Source organism: Cervus elaphus, chromosome 17 (assembly GCF_910594005.1).
Source record: "Cervus elaphus chromosome 17, mCerEla1.1, whole genome shotgun sequence".
NCBI lineage: Eukaryota > Metazoa > Chordata > Mammalia > Artiodactyla > Cervidae > Cervus > Cervus elaphus.
Genome location: NC_057831.1, coordinates 57,378,702 through 57,397,287, shown reverse-complemented (window position 1 = coordinate 57,397,287; position 18,586 = coordinate 57,378,702). Strand labels below are relative to the sequence as shown.

The window sequence follows — 18,586 nt, the reverse complement described above, 5'->3', positions numbered from 1 at the left end:
CAAGTGTATCAAACCTTGCATGTGCTTAGAAGGATTGATATGAATTTTTAATTTAATCTTGAAGGTAGATTGGCTATAGTTGAAGCTAAGTAAAACAACTATGTTTTAATTAACATCTTTGGTTGCAGGTTAAGAAGAACCTAGCTTGTTGTGAGCAAAACGGAATTTATTAGAAGGTCATTGTTGAGTCTTATTTAATGTAAGAATAAACCTTTAGCACCTTAAACACATGAGTTGAGCAAAACGATTAAGGGTAAGATTGGGCCCACTTGTTCAAATGCCCATTCCTTGTTCAGTTTGTGATGGCCTGGAATATGTGCATGTGTGCTAAGCTGCCTTAGTCGTGTCTGACTCTTTGTGACCCCATGGACTGTAGCCCGCCAGGCTCCTCTGTCCGTGGGATTCTCCAGGCAAGAATACTGGAGTGGGTTGCCATGCCTTCCTCCAGGGGATCTTCCCAACCGGGAATTCAACCCGAGTCTGGTATTCTCCTGCATTGGCAGGCAGATTCTTTACCACTAGCGCCACCTGGGAAGCCCTATGGAATATGGAACCATCTAGTAAATATATCTGTAGTTACAGGAGGCCATTGGGATGTGGAGTGGGGTGTAAGTCCTTAGGGAAAGTGGACTTGTAGCGAGCTGAATGGGCATTCTCTGAGATGTCTGTTATATTTTTGCTTTATATAGTGGATTACTTTTTATGTTTAGTACTCAGAAACCTTTAAGAGTTATTTATGCATTGCTGTTTGTAGTTTCATTTTAATATAAATAAATAGAGAATAAGACTAAATCCCTTTTGATTTTTATATATCTTAGGTACTTTTTATGTTTGAGATGGCAGCACCTAACTCCCTTAGCAAATTTCTAGTGGTTGAATGAGGACTAGAGAGGAAGCAAGGCTCATTCGTAGGTGGCCTTGAATAACAAACTTACTGAGTGAAGCCTCACTCCTCCAGAGTGACCTGGAGACTGCCTTTTAGATTTTTCTTTTCATTGGATTCCTTTTTTTTTTTTTTAATTAGGTCAAAGCGAAAAGCCTTTTATCTTGTGAATCACTGAATCAAACGAAAAAGTTTACTGAGGTCCTTTTGAGGTGCATTTTTGGGGTCTCTAGTTAGGTATTGTCACGCATGCTTAGAAAGACTTTTAAAGCCAGATGTTCAATGAAAACATTTTAGAAACATAAACTGTAAGACAGCAAAGTGTTTCAAGTCTTCAGTGGTTAGATATTGCTAGGTGTGCCACCTTCCAAGTACAGCTGTAGTCAGCTTCTTATCACCTCAGCAGCTACCGCCCTCATCCAAGGCCTCAGCATTTCCTCTGTAACTGTGCAGAACAGCTTCCTAAATGGGCTCCCTGCATTCACTTTGTGTAATCCAAAGGACGTGACTTAACTTGGATTACTCACAACTCTGCTGAAAATTCTCTGTATTGCATAGGAACCTGGAATGTTAGGTCCATGAATTGGACGTGGTCAAGCAGGAGATGGCAAGAGTGAACATTGACATTTTAGGAATCAGTGAACTAAAAATGGATAGGAATCGGCAAATTTAATTCAGATGACCATTGTATCTACTACTGTGGGCCAGAATCCCTTAGAAAAAATGGAGTAGTCCTCATAGTCAACAGAGGAGTCCAAAATGCAGTACTTGGGTGCAATCTCAAAAGACAGAATGATCTCAGTTCCAGGTCAAACCATTCAGCATCACAATAATCCAAGTGTATGCCCCAGCCACTAATGCTGAAGAAGTTAAAAGTTGAACAGTTCTGTAAAGACTGACAACACCTCCTAGAACTAACACCAGAAAAAGTTGTCCTTTTCATCATAAGGGACTGGAATACAAAAGTAGGAAGTCAAGAGATACCTGGGTAACAGTCAAGTTTGGCCTTGGAGTGCAGAATGAAGGAGGGCAAAGGTTAGCAGAATTTTGCCAAGAGAACGCACTGTTCATAGCAGACACTCTCTTCCAACAACATGAGAGACGACGTTACACGTGGACATCATCAGATGGTCACTACCGAAATCGGATTGTTTATATTATACTACCCTATCTAAAAGAGAACCCCTCATCCACTCTCAATCTTTCATTCTGTTTTACTTTTCTTCATAGCACTTATAACTTGACGGCTTATGTTTGTTTATATCTGTATCTATTTCCTCTTCTAGGCTCCAAGCTCTATAGGGGCAGAAATTTTGTCTTTTTAAAAAAAATTATTTATTTTTAACTGAAGGATAATTGCATGAAATTTTGTCTGTCTTATTCACTCCTGTATCATCAGTGCCTTGCACATAATGGACACTCAGTAAATATTTGTTGATTATGTGAGTAAATATACATGTTTATGTACTCTGGGTAGTCGCTGGGGGATATGGTGTATTACAGACCTAGCACTGGTAAATGTGAGGGTAACTGTTGAATTTAGGAGATAGGAAGAAAAAAAAGTCATTAGCATCCCATAGCATGTGTATATTTTTTAGAAAGTTGGTGGAAATGGTTGTTTTTGTAGTTAGAATTGATGTTTTATCAAACCACATTTGGTTATGTTTCGTTTAAGATGAAGATGATGACTTTGTGTGTAAGAAGACAGCCTCTAAATCAAAAGAAAATGGAGGATCTACAAATAGTTATCTTGGAGCATCAAACATGAAAAAGAATGAGGAAAACACTAAGACCAAGAATAAGCCTTTGTCACCAATAAAACTTACCCCCACATCAGTGCTGGATTATTTTGGAACTGGAAGCATCCAAAGATCAGACAAGAAGATGGTGGCAAGCAGAAGAAAAGAGGTGAGTGTTCTCCATGCAGGCAAGAATGTTCAGGATTTGTACCCATTCGCTGTTGTTAATAAGAGGTGAAATGTGAATTTTATAAATAGATCAACATTTTATTGATGAAAATAATTTTCCTATGGGTAAAATGTGTGGCTGCTGTTTTGGAGCATGAAGAAATTGGCATAGCACACATTGAAGCTTCTAATATTTGAAGGTGGGAAAAGATCATTTAAATCATAAGAATAAATTGTAATTCTTAGTGTTTAAATACTCATAATGTAAACTAATTTTACCGTTAACCTCAGCTAGACAAAACTGGACAATTGTTCCCAAATGAGGTCATGAATACGTAACTTCGAATAGAGCCCACCCATTCTATATGTTTGACCTTTCAGGCTGATGGTTGGATTCATTTTTTTCAGACACTTAGGAAACAGAAATGCAGATAAATAAATGAAAGTAGTTCTCTGAGTGGAAACCTGGCACATGTGTGTGTGTGTGTGTGTGTTGATTTCATTATTGCCTCCATAAGACAGTGTAATTTCTCTCACTATTGGTTTGCCAATGTTCTGGGCTATTTCTGAAGTCAAGACACTAGATAGGATTTTGGGGATATTTCTTTTGAATATTTCAATAGAATAAGTGAGAATCATCTGTCTGTAGGATATTTGCTCATTAGGGAATTGAATGTGATCATGGAGTAGCTGTGAACATAATTTTTTGGCTGATGCTGCGTTGAACTATATTTATCTCTCATTGGTGTATTGGGTTAGCCAAAAAGTTCATTTGGGTTTTTCCATACGGTTTTACAGAAAACCCAAACGAACTTGTTGGTCAACCCAATATTTATTCATCTACGTTTAAGAAAAAGCACCTTACTTTGAACTTAAGGTTTATGCTATTCTTGCTTGATTTTCTTTGAAATATAGCCTTCACAAAATGCAGATGATTCCAGATTAAATGATGAAGCCATCGCCAAGCAATTACAGCTCGATGAAGATGCAGAGGTACTGGCATTTTCATTAGATAATCGTAATCATTGGAGTTGTCGCTTACTATTTAGTCTACTCAGGCAGTTAGCATAGTCTTATTTTGAATTGAGCCTCATTCTAAGAGTTATGTGTAAAATAAGTTAAAATCTAAAATTATATGAAAACCTAAGTTTATATAAAAGATAAATGATGAGAGCAGAGGATAATTGTTTAAAGATTTATTATTAGATTTCTTTGAATGGAAGCTTCCTTTAGTATAAGTTAAATAATTTAACTTGGTCATATCTCTTTTCTTTTCATTATGGACAATCTCATCTACTTCTGTGGCCTTAAGTAGGTAGTGTGCATATTGTTAGTGACCCCTAGATCTACCTTCATTCAGAGCACTCTTTGTAATAAACCTGTAATATTCATTTAATAAGTGTTTACTGAGCACTTACAGTGTCACGCTTCTAGGTGTTAAGGCTACTGCAGTTAAAAAAAAATAATATCAGGTCATTAAAAATGCTGTGAGGACAAGAAAAGGGATAGATACTTTTGGGGTAATCAGTGGGGTTATTTAACTCAGACATTAGGAAACCCCTCTTAGGAAGTGACATTGGGGCATAAAATTAAGTGGTAAGCTTCCCTCCACTTGGAGGAAGATTTCCTCTAAACAGAGAGAAAAGCAGGTGCAAGCCTCCTGAGGTAGAAATGTTTGAGCTTGATGACTTTGAAAGAAATAGCAGCAAATCTTGTTAAGTCGTGACTGGTCTTTGGTACCTACCAGAAGGACTTGGGATGGAAAGGAGTCTGGATTTTAGTCTCTGAGATGAGAAGCCATTGGAGTACTGAATAGAGAAATGACGTGACTTGATGGAACTTAAAAGAAAATTATTCTGGCTGTTATGAAGGTAATAAACCATGGTGGGGCAAAATCAGATCAGTTTGGAGACTGTTGGCGGGGGAGGGTGAGAAACAATGTTGGCTTGTACCAGGGTGGTGGTAATGGAAGAGGTGGTGAGACGTGGTCATAATCTGTATGTGCTTTTTGAAGATAGAACCTTCAAGTTGTTGCTGATAGATTGAATGTAAGGTCTGAGGGAAAGAGAAGATTCAAAGATAACTCCATGTTTTTTAACTTGAGCAGCTAGGTGAATGGTGTTATCATTTATTAAGACTGGAACATTGGCACAGGGAAGTTAAGAAATCTGTTTTGCTCAGAAATGCCTAATAGGCTTCCAGATGGAGATGCAGAGTGGGTAGTTGGTAGAGGAATCTGGAGCTCAGGGGAGAGGTCTAAGCTCAAGATACTTATTTGGGATCAGTAGCATTTGAATGGTATTAAAACCAGTGTAACTAGATGAGATCATGGAGAGAATGTAAACAGGAAAGACGTGTCAGAATTGAGCTCTGGGGCCCTGTTAACAATGAGAGGTCAGGGAGACGAGGCGGATCGAGCGGAGATTTACCAAAGTGTCTAGGGAAGTGGAGCAATCAGGACAGCTTGGTATTTTATGGAGGCCAAGTGAAGAAGGTTATTTCAAGGACAAGTGTTCATCTCTGTCAGTGGCTCCAGACCTTGGTGCCTGTTGTTTGAACCCTCTTCCTGTTGATTAGCTTAAATGTCGCTTTCTCATATTCCCTAAACTATGTTAGAAATTTCTGTGTACTTTGCTGAACCCCCTGTAGCTACTGTTAACATTTAAGTGTCTTCTTAAATTGCTAGTTAAATGTCTTCCTGTATGGCGACTTTAAACTCTACCTGCCAGGGATGTTTATGTCACAGCTGTTGTCCATTCGCACCTATTTTAGTGCTTGGCAGGGAAGAGGCTCTTGATCGCAGTTGTGAGAGAACAGTGTCCCAGTCTTCTGCAGTGTATGTGACTGTTCACGTTTTATTGGTTTGGCAGTCTATAGTTTGTGTTTTCAAAATCTTTTTCCATCTTACGGTCTGTACTGAGTTTTATAAGCTACATACAGGGGTCCGTGTGACTCGGGAGCACGCCTGGCCTCGGTAAAACCGTGGGGTGAGTTTTAGGGCCCGAACTTCTTATCTGTCCCGGGTGCTGAAGGCTTAGCCGTCCGTTCCAAACCATCCTCTGCTTTCCCGTTGCCGTCACATTCTTTCAGAATCTCGTTTGGGCAATTTATTAGTCTGTGAAGGACTTTCAGGGTGTTAATCACTGACTGACGCTGTCCTTCTTAACTGTCCCTCTAAGAGCTTCTATTTTCCTCCCCTCCCCTTCACTTTCACCTTTTTGTTTATTCATTTAGTGAATGTGTGCCCAGATCTAACTTGCAAGTCAGTATGTTAAACACTATGATAAACATTGTATTAATATATAAGACTTTTGACCACATAATACCATAATTACCAGTAATGAATTTCTTTTTTTTTTTTTATTTATTTATCTTTATTAGTTGGAGGCTAATTACTTTACAGTATTGTAGTGGTTTTTGCCATACTTTGACATGAATCAGCCATGGATTTACATGTGTTCCCCATCCTGATCCCCCCTCCCGCCTCCCTCCCCACCCCATCCCTCTGGATCTTCCCAGTGCACCAGCCCCGAGCACTTGTCTCATGCATCCAACCTAATGGAAGTATTTAAATTTCTTCTAAAACAACTAGGATCTCGTTTACTAGAAGTGTACTACTACATAGTGTGAAATTTTAGAAAAATGATGTAAAGTTCAACCAGAAATCCTTGCAGGACCACTGGAAGTTTAGAGTTTGGAGGAACTTTATATAATGAAGATTTTTTTTTTTTTTTTTAGAAATTAGATGTGTAGTTCAGTTATGGTAAAGAAATGCTAGGCAACAGAGAGCATACTGATGTGTGTCTGTCTGGCTTGCTTATAGTTCTGTGTAGCTTGAGTTAATTCATTTTACAAATAAGAGGAGGCTTGGTTACTGAATTCTTACGGGCTTATACCAGTTTGCAAATCTTTTCTTTTGGTTTGGTTTTGAGGTCCTTTCCTTTGTTTGAATAACATTTTGTATTAGGCCATTTTATCAGGGAGCATAAATTTATAATGAGAAATATAATTTGTTTCCACACATTCTCTTCTGGAAGAGTTCCGTTTAGCTGAAAGTAAAAAGGTAATATTTGGAAATAACAGCGAGGTAACTAGAGTGTCTGTATGTTATATTATTAGCATGTTAGGAAAACTTCTGGTATAATGACTTAAATTTTCAGAAGTTAAAACAGATAAGTTACTACTGTGTTGTGTACCTTAAAGTAGTATAAAATTAGGTCTGCTATACTTCAGTTAAAAAAAAAAGGAACAGATACACTTGAGTTAGTAATTGAAGATAGAAGTTTGATGATTTTAGTGGTAGTTGCTATAGTTTGTATCTTAGTGTCATGTGCAAAGAAACTATATGATTTTCTTGATTTATTCAGTTCTTTGTGCCCCCACCCAGGCTATTGCTTTTAGTGTTAGGATAATGATTCTTTTCTGAGCCCTTCTTAGAGTTTAGAATAAATAGAAATGAGAGATCTGTAAGTATTGCATTGGGACCATTAACAAAAAGCTAAAGACTTGGATCTTTATCCTCAGATCCATCTATCTTGCCTGCAAAATGGCAGTATATGTTCTGCAGTCTAATTTGACTTAGCAAAACAAACCTGTGATACTTAACTTCTAAGTGAAAAAATGTCAGTTACTTTCTAGAAAATGTTTTTCCAGTTTCTTTTAAGTATCACGAACCGAACACTTTAAAGCTTTTTATTTATAAAAAGAAAAAAAAGCAACTCACTGTGTTGACACTTTTTGCAGCTGGAGAGACAACTGCATGAAGATGAAGAGTTTGCTAGAACGTTGGCCATGTTGGATGAAGAACCCAAGACCAAAAAGGTAGTGTTTTACCAGGCTGTTCGCACTCTGAATATGCAATACAGATCAGTGTTTCCTTTCAGACCTTTGTATTCTGGGCTCTGGGGATACAACCATGAATAACTCTTCTAGAGAGATGCTTAAAATTATTTCAGTTAACGAAAATGTTTTTGGGGAAGCTCATTGAGAAACTTATTCTTCCTGAAGGAAGGTTCTGTGAATCAGAACCCTTCTTCACAAAAAAAACAAATTGTAACTTTGACTTACTGTCTGTCCGAAAGAGGGTCTTATGTTCTTGTTCAGAGAATAACACTGATAAATAAAGATCCCAATGGAATCTAAAGTTTAATAACTATAATATTAATTACTGTCTTTTCAAAAGCATAATTTGCTGTTTGTAGCTAGCTAACTTTAAGATCCATATTAGGACCGTCTCAAATAGTGAGTATTTTTTGGGATCTCTGAAAGCATCAAGAGTTTTTTCTTTAAGCACTTGATCTCCAGAAAACTAGCCTTATTTCTGTTGAATCATACTCTGTTAATATTGTCAGTATCAATCTGACCGTTTTAAGAGATTTTACAGCAGGCAGATGTAAGGCAGTATAGGGAATGGTGGAGACTTTGTCATTAGAAAAGACTTATTATTTCATCTAAAGACATTCAAAATGAAAATATTGCATCATACACCCCAATTGTGACCTTTCTGTAAAATGGAGTTTTGAAGAGCAGTGGAGAGAATGGACATTTTTTTCTCTTTTGAGAAAGTACTCTGTTTTTCTTTTGCGCTTTGGATTGTTGTTAGTCTTTTGGGTTAGATTTTAGTTTTTAACTGCTTGATGCTAACAGTTTGCGAATTGAGATGAGAGCAGCAGAAACAGGCTTTCACTTTCAGAGTCACAGTGGGGAACAACTGGGATAGTTTTTTTAGGAGTATTTTTTTACTCTTTCATCTGTTTCCTCATCTGTAAAATTAAAAGTAATTAAACATGTTTCATCTGCCCCAGAAATTTTGTGTAAGAATGAATGAAAATTTATTGCATTGTTTTGCTACTTTGGAAGATGACCCTTAATCTTTGGTTGACTTTAACAACATACTTTGTGGTAAAAGTTTTCCTGTTGTCGCATTTGACACTTTTTACATTTTCTTAGGCTGAAAAGGACGCAGAAGAAAGAGAGACGTTTTCATCTGTACAAGTGAATTTATGTAAAGCAGAGAAACCTAAATATCCTCATAAAGGTAAAACTAGCAGAACAAAGTAAGCTGGAACATTTATCTTTATGGAAGAAACTTCATGTAACCTTCTGTTTAAACATTTTGTTCAATAATTGCCTGGTATTCTTTTTTTTTTTAATTAATTTATTTTAATTGGAGGATGATTACTTTACAACATTGATGGTTTGCTATACATCAGTGTAAATCGGCCATAGGTGTGCATGCGTCTCCTCCATCCTGAACCCCCCACCCCCTCCCTCCAGATTGTCGCAGGGCACCTGTGTGCGGGGTGCCTGTCACGTGGTGACGGGTTGGGTGCCCGGCTTCATGCATCACGCTCGCACGGGTTGTCTGTGTTACACACGGTAATGTATGTTTCAGTGCTGTTCTCGCAAATCATCCCATCTTTGCCTCCTCCCACTGAGTCCGAAAGTCTCTTCTCTGCGTCTGTGTCTCCTTTGCTGCCTTGTACATGGGATCATTGGCACCATCTTCTAGATTGTGTACAGTTAATATACAGTATTTGTCTTTCTTTTTCTGACTTCCTTCACTCTGTATAATAATTGCCTGGTGTTCTTAGGTTGACATTATTTCATAGGAGTACCGGAGCATGTTCTACTTAGATGCTTGGCAAACTGTGTGGATGTTAGCTGGTACAGAATGCCTGTCTGCTCTGTAATTGTTGTTTGGCTTCGTGTTAATTTCCAAGTGGTAGTGCAAGTGTGTGGACTTCAATACATGAAGACAAAAGACTAGAGGTTTCAAGCTCGTATAGTTGAATCGTCATCGTCCAGGTCATCTGAAGCCCTTCTGCTAGTTGTCTGTAGGTTTTAGTTTTTTTTAAGTGGTCCTGATATCTAACCATGTGCTGGTGTGGTTAGATGCTAATAGATGGGCTTAATCTTATAAGTATTAATATATCTGTTCATATAATTTTAGTCTTGAAATCACAGGATTCTTTCAGACTTTATTACAAACAGAACTTTTGTGTGACAGGATATTCTAATTAGTAACTTTTCTCTGTGAATTTTGGATCATTGAAGTTTATCTGTGGAATAAAGTCCATGTTCTCATGTAGTTTGCCATCTCATTTCAATTAATAATTTATAGTTAAAAGGGCAGGTCTCTTATTTTGAAATGGTTACACAAAGAAGTAATATACAAATATTTAATTTTAAAAATAAATATTTTTTAAATAAATATTTTGTATAAACTTAAGACCTAAAATTATGAAGTCACCATATGACATTATGTCCTACTAAGATTATTCTGTTGAAAAATGAAAAAATAATCTTGATATTGGGTATCATTTTTCAAAAACAACATTTATAATCCTTTCTTTCTTCCTCATAAAAACAGAGCAATTTTCAGATGAAAGAAAGAACTTCAGCCCTAAGAAGCAAACTAAGTATGAAGGTTCAAGAGAATCCCAGCAACGTTCCAGGTCATCAGTTCATAAAACAGGGGAAACTTCTCCAAAAGCCAGTTCTAAGCTGGCACTTTTGAAAAAAAAAGAAGAGAGTTATAATAAAGAAACACAGTCTGTGGCCTCAAAACGAAAAGAAAATGTTATTGAGTTAAAAGAGACAAGAACTCCTAAGAAAATCAAAAGTTCTCCAGCTAAAAAAGAGGTAGACATTTTCGAAAAGGGTATCATTGGGGAGGGGGGGGTGCTGTGTGTTGATCTGGTTTGTTTTCAAGTTTTGTCTCTAACTTTATAAGGCATTATAGTATCTTAAAGATACTCTCTTATTTAAAGATGCTGTTGCAGAATATAGGTTATTATGAACAATAGAGCTAAATAAGCCAGTATGTATTGAGGGTTAATGTGTATCAGATACTGTAGGTGATATGTCATGTAATCTTCACCACAAGAGATATTTACTTTTATTATTCAACTTTTGAAGATGATAAAACAGGCTGAAAGGGTTTAAGTAGCTTTCCCAAGATCATCTGGTGAGTACGTGGCAGAGTCATTTCGAACTCAGGTCCTCTAAGGCCAGAGAAAAGGAATATAACACTGTGGCTCTGGACATGGGCTCTGGAGCCAGTTCTGGGTCTTAGTCCTGCCACCAGGCAGGCATGTGACCTTGGCCTGGTCACTTCTCTCTGCTTCGGTTTCTTCATTTGTAAAATTGGCATAATAATAGTATACAGTGAGATAATGTGTATAACCGTTGGGAACAGTGCCTGGTACATAATACGTGCTACATAAATTTTGGCTATTATTATTAAAATAATTTATTTGGATTTGTCCTGAATGTATGCCTTTTTGCTCCTGTTTAACAGTGTTGAGATACTGAAATCATTTTCAGAGGGATAAACAGTGAAGTAATGTAGAATGATTTTTAGAAGTTTTTTTTTGTTTTCATATATATTTGAGAATTGTTTCTTAGAGTCTCCAGTTTGAAACCACTTTATTAGGATCATAAGAGAAGCCACTGTTCCTTCAAGCCTCTTTGGCACTTGGAGTTAAAAGGAGAATATTATCTATTTTAAGTGCTCATCACCATTATTTTTTAGTGAAAAATTGATATGCTGATGATTTCTAGATGCTTTTGTTTTTGGTCAGTGCTAATAAATACGCTTAAGGGAACAATTAACTTTTTGGTCTCAGATTTTTCTTCACAAAATACTTAGCTGGAGAATGAATATTTTTCTTCAGACACACTAAACATGTTCAGTTTATAGACACTTGTCTATTTTTATTAAAGCAGAATAGTTTTTAAATGATACTGTTGCTATTCGCCTTATTTTTCAAAGTTGGACTTGAAATGACTCAGAGAACTTAAGTAGTTTTGGGAACATGAAATTTTGTTTTATAAATTCAGTCTATCTCAGTCAAATAATTTTGACTTCACAGATGAATGTGCTTCAGATTTCTTTTATAATTCGTTTATAATTCAGTTATTTTTTCTGCAGAATTATTGTTATAAATGGTTTTCCCATTTTGGCATGCATTGTACTTTCCTATAACACTAGTTAAAAATGATTTCCTAGGGCATGTGGTCTGGGCAGGTATATTTCAACAAGCTTCTCAGATATGGTTGCACACCATCATTTGAGAACCACTGTTAAAAAGTAGGATAGAGTCTAGGATTAGCCTGTAGCCTATGGCACAATTAACTCAAAACCAAAGCAAGTTACTCTCCTTTATTGATTAAATCATCTATTTGTATAAAAGTGGTATTTTGTCTACTCTTAGAGGGGTTTGAGGTGGCTTACAAGTTAAAAATAATGTAAAATTAGGAAGTGGAAAAAATGACAGAGATCATTCTTGTAGTGGTTCTTAATTACCTAGGATGTTCTTTCCCCAAATATACACATGTTGGTTATACCTCCTGTCTCTGGATCAGAAACTTGGAGTGCATCCAGGGATTAAAGTTTAAAAGATTTTCCCAGCATTTTCTGAGACACACCCGTGGTCAGAACCCTTGAGAGAAACAGGAGAGATTAGACCCAGAAGGGAGAGTGGTAGCGTATAGAATGTGTCTGCTTTTTGGAGTATAGCTTGCCCCTCGTTTGAGCCAGGTGTGTATACAAAGCCATTAATTCTCAGACTGTAGTGCTTATTACCCCAGGAGCACAGGGGATAAGTTACTTTAAGGGTATTCAGAGCCACTGGATAAAAATAGTATATTTTCTTCTGTGATTGTTTACTTGGGAAAAAATTAATTTTTCCACTGAAATACACATGATATATTATGGAATAGAATTTAAAATTCATACTAATTTTTGAAATAACATACATCTTTTTGTTTTGTGGCTTGGGGCTAGCAAGTTGGCTTGTACGCTCAGTCTACCGTGAGGTTTGTGCCTTTAGAGAGAGTTGAGGGGTTTAAGAAGGGCTGATGGCAGGGCTGTTTGTAAGCCTGGCGTGTGTAGATGGGGGCGTACCTGTGTGGCTGAAAATGTTAGTGTCAGGATCAAGCACCGAAGTGACTTAATGTTTATTGATAGGTATTTTTACTTACTTTTTTATATATATTTTAATTTTGTATGACTTTATTCAGTTTTCTTTCTGTCTCCCCAAAGTCTATAAGTCCTGACGATGCTGAAAAGAGACGCAGTAATTACCAAGCTTACCGAAGCTACTTAAATCGAGAAGGTCCCAAAGCTCTGGGCTCCAAAGAAATACCAAAGGTAAGAATACTGAGAGGATGTTTCAAGGCCTCTGGCCTGTGGGTCCATGTATGTATTCACTATGTCTACAGTAGCAGAAAATTAGTAACTAAAAATGAACAGGGCTTCCCTGGTGGCTCAGTGGTAAAGAGTCTGCCTGCCAATGCAGGAGACGTGGGCTCGACCCCTGGTCCAGGAAGATGCCACATGCCGTGGAACAGCTAAGCCTGTGCGCCGCAGCTACCGAGCCTGTGCTCTGGGGCCTGAAACGGCAGCTGCTGGGCCCGCGTGCCCTAGAGCCGGTGCTCGGCACCAGGAGGAGTCACTGCCGTGAGAAGCCCTCACGCTGCAAGCAGGGAGTAGCCCCTGCTCACCACAGCAGGAAAAAGCCCACACACAGCCGAAAGTAAATAAACAAACAAAACAGAATAGGAAAACATTAGTCACCATCCTTAACAAATTGGGGAGTAGGATACGGCAGCCCCAAGACTAATGCTTTTTGCCTTCATGGTACTTCATTATTATAATTGTGATATGTGCCCTAAGGGAAAAATCAGAGATTCTTTTAGGGAATCTGGTCCTTAAGTGGAGTTGTCGGTGGGGGAACAGTGTGACCGGATTTGCATTTCAGGCTGAGCACTCTTGGCTGCTAAATATAGAGTGCAGTGGAGGGAGGGGGAATAAATACAGGCAGATCAACGAGGAGAGATGGTGAGAAATGATAAGAGACTTGTCTAGGGTGGTAGCAGTGACCAGGCTGAGAAGTGAAGTAGCTTCATTGAAAAAGGAAAATCTGTAGGACATGGTGATGATTGGGAGTGGGAATCGAGAATGAGCATCGGGTGGTTTCCTCGTTATTGGCGTGAGCATCTGTGGGTGGATACTGATGTGGCTGGAGGCAGAGCAGATTTGGGGAGATGATAATGAGTTCATTGTGACCATGCTGTGCTTTAGATGTATGCAAGGTAGCCACATGGAAATATTTAGTGGACAGGTAGCTTTGCAGGACTGGAGCTCAGAACAGAAGTCACGATGGGATGCAAAAGATTGGGCATTGTTGGCATGTAGAAAATGTTGGAAGGACTTGATGTCACGTGGCAAACAAGGACAGAATGAGGAGAGACCTTGGACCTTGTCCTCATGAAGTGGAGGAGGGTGAAACCCAAAAACAGGCTGAGAAGCAGCGGCCACAGATGTAGGAGAAATCTGGTAAAGGTGGTATCACAGTAGCAGAGGGAGGAGGGGGTTTAAAGAGTCATTAAGGAGACTGAGAATTGTCCACTGCGTTTAGTAATGTGGATGATCCTCAGTGATCTTAGCAAAAGTTTTGATAGAATGACGGAGGCAGAACCTGGTGGAAGTGGGTTGAAGAGTGAGTGGGAGGAGACGAAATGGAGGCAGCATAAGTAGATGATGTTGGTTGTGACAGGAGAGGAGAGAGAGGACTTCTAGCTACAAATGGGAGGTGGCTTCAGGGGGAAGATGTGAGTGTCTTTAAGGTTTGTTGTTGGTCAGTCGCTCAGTCACGTCTGATTCTTTTGTGACCCTGTGGACTGTAGCCTACCAGACTCCTCTGTCCGGGGGATTGCCCAGGCAAGAACACTGGGGCCAGTTGCTGTTTCCTACTCCAGGGGATCTACCCAGATATGGGATTGAGCTGTCATCTCTGTAATTGGCAGGCAGATTCGTTACCACTGAGTCAGATGCTTAAAGCATGTTTTTTTTTGATGATGGAATTGATCTACCAGAAAGTGAGAGATTGAAGATATCCCAGAAAGAGGATAATCAAAGGTACTACAAGGTTTCTGAGAATGTAGAAGGGCAGGGGATTCAGATCACAGAAGGAGGTATAGTTCCCATAATAAAGAGGGGCAAAAAAAAAAAAATAATAAAAAAAAAATAAAGAGGGGCAGAGGATGAGCCAGAAGGGGCTAGTGGGCTGTGTAGGAGGCTGGAGGAAGATGCCAGGCTTGCCTCCTGTGTGAAAGATAAAAAAGCTTCTGCTTGAGAGGGCTTGAGCCAAAGTGGTGTTCTTAGGGGGTGGACAGGTTGCAGTGAAAGCAAGGCCGTGGAGGGAATATTGGAGAAGAGGTTGAGAATATTGGGTGGTTTGCTGGTCCTGCAATGAGAGTTTGGGAATTAAAGAGCGTGGTAGGGAGATCCACAAGGTCATTTCAATCCTAGAGTCATGGGGACCTTGAGATGTTGTTAGTCAAATCTTTTCTCTCCAAACAGACTTACTACACTCCCCCTACCCTCCCAACAACAGTTCTTCACCTGGATGGTGAAGGATTGAGCTTGTATTGGGGCAGGCTTTGAATTTTGCTTAGCTGCTGCTTTGCAAGCATGTTTTAAGTCTATGTTGATCTCAATTCTCTTTTCAAAAGTAATAAGTAACTTGGAATGTTTTATATAGTTTTCATTTTGCTTGGGATTATACCATATTGAACCATTGTGAAAGTAAAAAAAAAATCTATACCAATTAAGATTAAATGTCTTTTCCATCTAGCCTTCTTTTGCTGAGTGTCTTTTGTCTTACCAGATTAACTTTTCAATCAAGAGATGGTGTGATAGGGTAAGAGCTCAAACCTGTGTAGTTTTTTTCAGAATTGAAACTTTTTTTAGCAGAAGCAAGATATTCTGTAGGTGCATTACATCTGGTTGCTTACTTAAAGTTATACAAGTTAACTAGTAGTTTTTTAAAAAGTGAGGATAGTATGAATGGATAATTTTAATAAGGTTTCCTAACCATATTGAACATACATTTTTTTTGTTGCTGGTTTTATAAGCTTGTTAAATGTTAACTTACATAAGAATTCCTCAGGATTTAATTTCAGTTTCTGCGTGTTCACTGTAAATTTCCTGCAGATTTTTTCATGCTGAGATTATTTATGATGTCAAATGAGAAAAGTCAACTTCCTGCAGTTTTGATGCCAAATATTTCTTTGAAAAGCTACCAAGTAATTTCCTCTCTGCTTGAACATTTTGGTTTTTAGGGAGCTGAAAATTGCTTGGAAGGCCTTACGTTTGTAATCACAGGCGTGCTGGAGTCCATTGAACGAGATGAGGCCAAGTCTCTAATTGAGCGTTATGGGGGAAAAGTAACAGGAAATGTCAGCAAGAAAACAAACTACCTGGTCATGGGTCGTGACAGTGGTCAATCCAAGAGTGACAAGGTGGGTAGTGCTGGGTCCTCAGCAGGGAGAGAGCCTGCTGCCTGGGCGGGCTCGTGGTGTGACCATGCGTAGTAATGTCCTCTACACAGAGGGAAATGAGGAGAAAAAATGGAAAAGTGATTTCTTCCCTACGTTACTTGCTCTCCACAGAAGTGCTGTTTGACTTCGACCTGGGATTTTGGTTTTCTAGTTGAAGGCACAGTTCCTGTTTACTTGGCTTTCTTAGTGTAGTATTCTAGCCAAAATCTTTTTTTGAAGATAGAAGCAAATGCAGTTTTCCTCTTCTTCTAGTCCCAAGTATTCCTATATATGCTGCTGTGAACTCCATCTTGAGTTTTTTAATTGGAAACTCTCTTTTATACTTATTTTCAAATAATAGAATGCCTGACTAACTGGTTTTGAGAGACAGCTTCTTATTTCCTTATGTTATGAGGATTCCAGAGGTAGGCAGTTGCTGGGGATGGTTCAGCCCCTCAGTGATGTAGCTAGACTTAGTTTTATCCTTCACTTCTGTCTTCATGCATGTTGCCTTTTGTTGCAAGGTAGCTGCTGCTCTCAAGTTCACATTCAAGGCAGGAAATAGAGAGCAGTGGCAAGATGTTACACTAGGTGTAACTGACCTCCTAAGAGTTTTCCGGGAAATACCTCTTAAAGAATTTCACTTAAGTCTCATTGGCCAGAGCTGTCCTGTGGCCATTCAGAGTGATAGAGTTTGGGGAGGATGAAGATTCTTCTGTTTCTTAGACCAGTCATGTCGTCCCTTGGAGATGAACACACTGGAGTTCTGTTAGCGGGGGAGACGGTGGAGGAGATTGTCTGCCAGCCAGTCGGGCCTGGGAGAGGGTGTGATGAGCTGGACTTAGGTTCTCGAGGCTTTAGCCTTTTTAGGGTAGAGAGAAAGGGAAAGCAGCCCACAAAAGGGGCAGTGTGATACCCTGGGTGCCAACCCACCATTCTTAAAGGAGGTTCTGTTATTTTCTTTTTAACAATGCTTTTTCATGCATACTGTTTTAAAAAATATTCCAGTGTTACCTAGTTTACAAATGTGGTTTTTCACCTTCTGACAAGCCTGAGTATCAGATGTTTTTTTTTACAGAATGTAATGGTTTCAATGATTTACATTTTAAATTATTAGGCAGCAGCCTTGGGGACAAATATTATTGATGAAGATGGCCTGTTGAATCTGATTCGAACTATGCCAGGCAAGAAGTCCAAGTATGAAATAGCTGCTGAAGCTGAGGTTTGTATAAAATGAACTTGACTTATTTTTGTTGGTGTATAGACCTTTCCTGTTTCATAGAGACATTTCTTGGGTGAATACAGGCCTGTGGGCTAAAAAATTAACTTTTCCTCCTGCCGCAAATGAACTTCCCTTATTTCCTTTTGAGTAGGTGGACTCAGCTGTAGGCTGTTGTCATTGATGTATTTCTTTACCTTTCTCAAAGGAGTATGAGGAGGAAGAGGGGAAGTACATTGTACTTCCCACATCTATTAATTACTGATTCAACTGTCCATATTTTCCTTATTCTTACAGTAAAGCTGTGCAGAGCTTCTTGATTAAGAATTCTTTGAAGGTTATATCATAGCTATCAGCATGATAAAATCATTTGCATTTAGAACTATATCGGGACTTTTTCAGTTGTGACAGAAAGGAAGCCCATGTTACCTTTAGCAAAAAAGGGAACCATTTTGCCTCACATCAGTAAACCCTGACAAGTCTGATGTGGGGACTGCTGGGCCTACAGACTGCAGTGCTTTTAACACGTCTCTCTGCTTCTCCGAGTGTCAGCTTCATTCATTTCTTCTATGTGCACGTCCGTGTGTGGGGCCCGGGGTGCCAGCAGCCCAGGTTTGATGTCCCCAGCCCTGACACCCAAGTGGTGAGGGGCCTTCCAGTTTATTCCAGTTAGAAAAGTCTTGGGGAATGATTTGGATTGTCCCGTCACCCACGTCCCCTAATGTTCACAACTTACGTAACATGGTGCAGTTCTCAAAACCAGGAGATGAACGTTGATGCTAAGTGTGCTAACTTCGCATTTAGCCCCGTCGTCCTTGGACCGCACACTGCGTTGCTGTGTCTTCCCAGTCTCCTCCCGTCTGTGGAGTTCTGGAGCCTTCCCTGTGTCTCTATGACCCTGGTTGGACGAGTACTACTCAGTTGTTTTGTAGAATGTCTCTCAAGTTGGGCTGTTGATCGTTTCTCACGGTGAGATTGAGGTTATGCATTTTGGGCAAGAAGACCATATAAGTGATACTATGACCCCCCCAGGGCATCCTGTCAGCTGTGCATGATGTTGATATGTCTTATTATTGCTTAGGTCATGTGATTTCTGCCTGGTTTTTCCACTAGTGAAGTGGCAGTTTTTCCTTTTGCAGTTGATAAGTATCTTGGGGAGACACTTCAATACAATGCTAGTACCTTGTTTTTCGTCACATTTCCCACTAATTTTAGTTTTCATAGATCATAAAATTCACCTGTTTTAAG

At 39.0% G+C, this 18,586-nt stretch overlaps 1 protein-coding gene across 1 annotated transcript in view; it reads left to right on the top strand.

Annotated features, from left to right (window-relative positions):
- The window catches only part of RFC1 (replication factor C subunit 1), a 76,153-nt gene that overhangs the window by 42,037 nt on the left and 15,530 nt on the right, over positions 1 to 18,586 (top strand). Inside the window, exons 5-12 of the mRNA XM_043870708.1 lie at positions 2,559 to 2,791; positions 3,706 to 3,783; positions 7,534 to 7,611; positions 8,740 to 8,827; positions 10,163 to 10,434; positions 12,839 to 12,946; positions 15,922 to 16,101; positions 17,237 to 17,341. Of these exons, the coding sequence (XP_043726643.1) occupies positions 2,559 to 2,791; positions 3,706 to 3,783; positions 7,534 to 7,611; positions 8,740 to 8,827; positions 10,163 to 10,434; positions 12,839 to 12,946; positions 15,922 to 16,101; positions 17,237 to 17,341 (1,142 nt within the window). The remainder of the gene's footprint in view (positions 1 to 2,558; positions 2,792 to 3,705; positions 3,784 to 7,533; positions 7,612 to 8,739; positions 8,828 to 10,162; positions 10,435 to 12,838; positions 12,947 to 15,921; positions 16,102 to 17,236; positions 17,342 to 18,586) is intronic.